This window comes from Tachypleus tridentatus, chromosome 5 (assembly GCF_004210375.1).
Source record: "Tachypleus tridentatus isolate NWPU-2018 chromosome 5, ASM421037v1, whole genome shotgun sequence".
NCBI lineage: Eukaryota > Metazoa > Arthropoda > Merostomata > Xiphosura > Limulidae > Tachypleus > Tachypleus tridentatus.
The window spans coordinates 9,016,628-9,022,150 of record NC_134829.1 but is presented as its reverse complement, the minus strand read 5'-3'; the positions used below and the strand labels follow the sequence as shown (position 1 = coordinate 9,022,150).

Genomic DNA, 5,523 nt, shown 5'->3' with positions numbered 1-5,523 from the left:
GCTTAGTTAAAACAAATAAACAAACATTTACTCTTGTTGACTCTGTACAAACATTTGATTTAGCTGAAAATGTGTTGTAATTGTGAAGGAAACTTTGCTTTCTTATCTAACATAAAGGTTAAGTTGTAATATTCTGAAAGCCTGGCGTCATTACACTTCATCAACTTAATCCATTTCAAGCAATTTACTAATACAAATATCGTATCAACCATTGTTATATCTTTCGTATCCTAGCTCGCACAACATTGGGCTAAACGCCTTATTGGCACTGGATTTCGCAGCTATAGTTTGGTTCATATATTACAGTGGTTCCCAAACTTTTTTCAGCTTGTTACCCAATTTAACATGCCACATTAAGCATGTTACCCCTTTCACAAAATGTTTTCAACATTGATATATATGGCTAAATTAAACTAGAGATGTATTGCACTTTATTTATTTACAATTTATTTATATAATTTATTTACACTGAATTACACTTTTAATTATTGTATTTGATCATTGTGCATTTCTAATGAATATTGCCAAAGATGTCGAGAACATCAGTGGGATGGATGGAGTTGCATACTTGAAGCTAGTTTAGGAATTCTTGGCTTTGTGGTTGAAAGTGCCAGCCTGGCATCGTTTGCAACATTCAAGCGAGTCCTCTTTTTTGTTTTCATCCCCAGCACGGTTGAGAACCCCTTCTCGCACAGATACGTTGATGAGAATGATACCAACAACTTCAAGGCTCTCTTGGACAGAGTTGGCGAGTCATCTAGTTGTGAAATCCAAAAGAAATCTGCATTTTGGTTTTGGAATTTGACTTTCAAGGCTTCATTTGCTCGCATTGTGATCCACTCCTCCTTTGCAGGGAAACATCATCATGAATGGCCTCATCAGGTACAGAAAAGGGATGAATGATCCACTGAAGACTGGCTGTTTTTTAGGTCACTCTCTGGAAAGTAGTGCTGCATGCTTGTTTCAAGCCCCTTCAAATGGTCGCTCATCTCTTTGTTGATGGTCTGTAAAAGTGATCCAGTATCATAACTATTCTCCTCAACAAACTGGTCTAGGGAGGAAAACTGAGCGATCACTCCTTTCTCCAAGCCTCGAATCCAGAGTCTCAGTTTTCCCAGAAATGCAGTCACATTGTGATGGGCATCAATGACAATCGTGTTTTGGCCCTGGAGTTGCAGATTATCACTGTTCAGCTCCGCAAATATGTCAGCCAAGTAATAAAGTCGAGCAAGCCACTCCTTATCAGTGAACTTGGTAGCAAAAGGAGATTCTTCTTGTTTGAGAAATTCCTGAAGAGCCGTTCGGAGCTCAATGACTCGTCGTACAACCTTGCCTCGTGACAACCAGCGAATATCGGTGTGGTAGAGCAGAACTTGATACTGCTCTCCCATTTCCTTGCACAGCTCCCTGAATATGCGCGAATTCACATCCCTGGACTTGATGAAATTGACGATTTTCAACACATCTTCAAACACTAATTTCAGATTACCAGGCAGGCTTTTTGATCCAAGAGAGTACCGATGAATGATGCAATGATCTACAGAAATTTCTGGATTCACACCTTGTATGAGGCCCCGTATTCCACGATTACGACCCATCATCGACGGTGCTCCATCGACGGAGACCTAGATTAAAAAAAGAAAAACTATTATAGATTGCGTCAGTTAGTCATTCTTACTTATCTTTTGCGTTATAATTATATGGTTTTAATTTAATTTAATTTATTTTGGTACTTTAGTATTTCAGTACGACAGGCACGATACTTTTTTGTGAATTATGTATAAAATATTAGCTACACTACAGCTACTTGTACAATAAATAAAACTATATGACTATATGCCATGTAATTCATTGTATTTATACTAATCTAGACTTTATATAAACATCTCTCCCTACCTGTTGAACGCTGTTCCAATCCAATCCATTCGTGGTAAAGAAACTGTTGATGATATTGAAGATATCTTCTCCCTTCGTGGTTGTCAGCAGATCTTCGCATAATAGGAACTCTTCTTTGATCTTGTCCTGGTGGACGTAACGAACGAACCCAAGGAGAACAGCACAACTGGCTACGTCATACGATTCATCAAATTGCAAGGAGAATTTCCTATATGAGCTTTCCTTGATCTCTGTTGTAACTCGGGACAGAATATCTGATGCCATGTCATCGACTCGTCGGCGGATTGTGTTGTTTGATAGAGATATGATACTCGCTTGATCCTCCCCACATACCTTGCTTACCATCTCGTATGCACAAGGCATAACCAGATTCTCTGCAATGGTGTGGCATTTTTGTTGTTCGGCAACTTTATATGCAACAAAGTAAGATGCTTCGACCGCAGCTTGAAGATTTTGGGCTTGAATTCCAGATGAACCGAACTGGATATTCTTCAGTGCTACAGCCCGGCGCTGAAAATAAGCCTGATCCTCATTTTGAAGATTTGGATGGCACTTCTGGAGGTGAGCTGAGAGTTTTGATGGCTTGAGGCTTTCATTTGTCAACACTTTGTGACATAGTACACATTGTGGCCGATCCTCTCCACCAGAAGGTAAATTCACAAAGCCATAGCGAAGAAAGGCGTCAGAGTAGGTGCGCTTTTTAGACATTTTATTGTTTAATCTGCAGAAAAAGAAAAACTGCATAAAAAAGTGTGAACAATGTGAACTTATTATTTATTTTTTCATGACATTCTAGATAGCATTAAAAGAGCTTATTCAGCATAGGAATGATGTAATAGTAGGTAAATACTAACTATACTGCACAGGGCAGTACATATACATACCAGGTTTTGTCTACCTCGGCTGATGCTCACATAGAAACTGACAGTGTGAAATAGAGGCAACCTCAGGCAGTGAGTGACGCGTACTGGACACGTCGATGAGTCATCAGGGTTACTGAGTGACTTGTGTTCTGAAGCATACTTGTCAAAATACTTTTAGGTTACCACACACTTAGATACATATTGTTTCTTTTCTACTACTGTATATTAGTTTTTGATGTTTATTGTTATTTGGTTTAACTTTATTACATACTTAAAATAGGTTTAATTTACAACTTTACATACTGAGACTAAGTTAACATTAATCCTAATACCAGCTACCTCAATGTTTTCTTGATTTTTAGAATTTTAACTTTTTTTCTGTCACCCCTTCATTACCCCGATAAATTGTTAATTACCCCCAGTTTGGGAACCACTGATATATTATTATCAAGTGGATAAAAATTCATGGGGAAGAATATTGAGCTATGACTTAGCTGTTTGACTCACATGAGTTAAGTACCGTTCTAGACCAAAACGAAACATGGGTGAAGCTTTTGTTTTGGTCGTCATAAATATTTAAGAGCAATTCGTCAAGTCTTCATAATCGACCATGTCTCAATATCTCCCCCATTCATAAAGATATGGTTGTCGCTAATACCACAAAGAACATTCATTTTAGAATTTTTAAGTGCATTTTACCTCAGGTTGTATTCTTTCGCGGCTTTTCTGTGCCGTAAAACTTATAAAACTTAGAAATGTAACATATAAGGTCTCTCGGTAAGACAGTGGCAAATCTTCGGATTTACAATGCTAAAATCACGGGCTCGATTCCCTTTGGTGGACAGCGCAACGTATGCCGGATATATTCATACATTATTTTTTTATCCCTACGCATGTCAGGTATCGTTTGATAAGTTAGGTAAACGTGGAATAACGTTTAATTCAAGAATATAAAAAATAATAACATATGTTATCAAAATAAATAAATAATAACAGTGTTATATAATATTTACCTTAATACTGGTGTGTTGTGGCATAAGAAAGTTGATAAAAATTATGCTTAATTTATTTTAAGCAATTATATAACAGAAATAACGTATATGCCAGCTCTTATGATATTGGGCTAAGTGTTTGGTTGCCACAGAATTTTTGCAGCAATTGTGTGGTTCATATAATGTTATTATTCACTGTTCCTCACTCGTGTGTTCTAATTAGTAATTTGTAGCTTAGCTAAACATATTTTATGAAGAATATCATTTTATAATCGTGATGTAAAGTATTCATGTGAAAATACGGTTTATAATTCAAACACGACATGCTGTATCTGTATGAAATAAACATGAGAATGTTACGATAAATTCCGTTTGAATTTATATTTATGCTAAAGCTATTAATGCTATCTGCTAACTGTCCCCATTTACAAAATACTAACCAAAATGAAGGAAGCTAATTAAAGCATTCTCTCACATCCACATAAAAGATTAACTACCACTCTTATAACTCATTGACATCTTAAAAGCAAAGACTGTTTTATCATATTATATGTATTCCAATCTGGTTTGCTAGCAAAGTTCATAGCTCAACCACAAGACCAACCGGTGCCATATATTCCACCTTAGAAAAGTTTAATCGAGATGATACTTTTAGAATAAAACTAAGTTTTACCAAAACTGCCTGAAGCAACGTTTATTCTGAATTACCAAAGATGACATAAATTCATTTTATTAAAGAGATTACTGTGTCTGAATCTTCTCTTAACAGAGCGATGTCACTGAACAACTTGACCTTAGAACTGAACCAACGATTCGTAATGGCTTTACCGGTTTGGACGGTTTATTGTACAGACACCACTTTGAAACGAAAAACTTGTTACAGAAGATGTCTGACCGGTTATGTAGGAGGAAGGTTATCACTGGTCCACTTGATAGCCGTGGATCGTATTATTTGAAACTATTTTGTATGCAGCACACGATTCGTGGGCGGCAGTGGTGCCTCGCCTTTCATAGAAACCATTTAAAAGTAATTATGTCCAACTTTGGTCTGGTAAGGTCAAACTAAATTTAAGTGAATCTACAGAAACATAAACCATTATAATCATGTAGATACATAAATTTCAATAAGCTATAGCTCTTCAAACCTCTATTTTATTTGTTTTAAATACTTGATTTACAATTCCGACTGTAATGTTTATTTTGGCTATATCAGACACATAGCTTAAGAATTTGATTGATACAAATCACGACCTTTACAGACTTTGTTTGATTTGGTTTACGAATCTGATTCGATGGAATGGCCATGACCTATAACTGTTTGTTGTATAAAGCTGTAATTCATCAGAAATACTGTACTGTTTGTGCCTGTCTTGTTTTCCATCGAGCAAAAGACTCGACAGAAAATTAAGAAGCTTCTTCTCTTTATTAATTTTCTAGCTATTAACCATCTCTCAGAAATTAACAATTTCTGTATTTTATTATTGTCTGATAGATTATAGTTTAAAACACAGTGTAATTAATAGCTACCAGTGCTTTAACTTCTCGTATAGGCCATTACTCATATTTTTCAAATTTACTTGTGTCCATCTGTTACCTATACCTTTGGACCTTATAACGACGTAACAAGAACAAAAGCCTTACATCACAATAACACTGAATACAGAGTCATCCGCCATTCTTCTTCCCCGTTAGGTAGAAGTTATCAGCCAATCAGGAAGCGCAAAGAATGTTACCAACAGGTGGGATGTATATGGTTTCCTTACAAAACACGT

General features: G+C 36.3%; 1 protein-coding gene across 1 annotated transcript; it reads right to left on the bottom strand.

Moving 5' to 3' along the window:
* Positions 1-226: 226 nt before the first annotated feature.
* LOC143250463 (zinc finger BED domain-containing protein 5-like) lies at positions 227-2,180 on the bottom strand. Its single transcript, XM_076501027.1, has 2 exons — positions 1,897-2,180; positions 227-1,625 (listed from the first exon to the last, which is right to left on the bottom strand). Exons 1-2 carry the CDS (start codon positions 2,158-2,160, stop codon positions 879-881), a joined length of 1,011 nt encoding a protein of 336 aa, XP_076357142.1. The 5' UTR covers positions 2,161-2,180; the 3' UTR covers positions 227-878.
* Between the last annotated feature and the right edge of the window lie 3,343 nt (positions 2,181-5,523).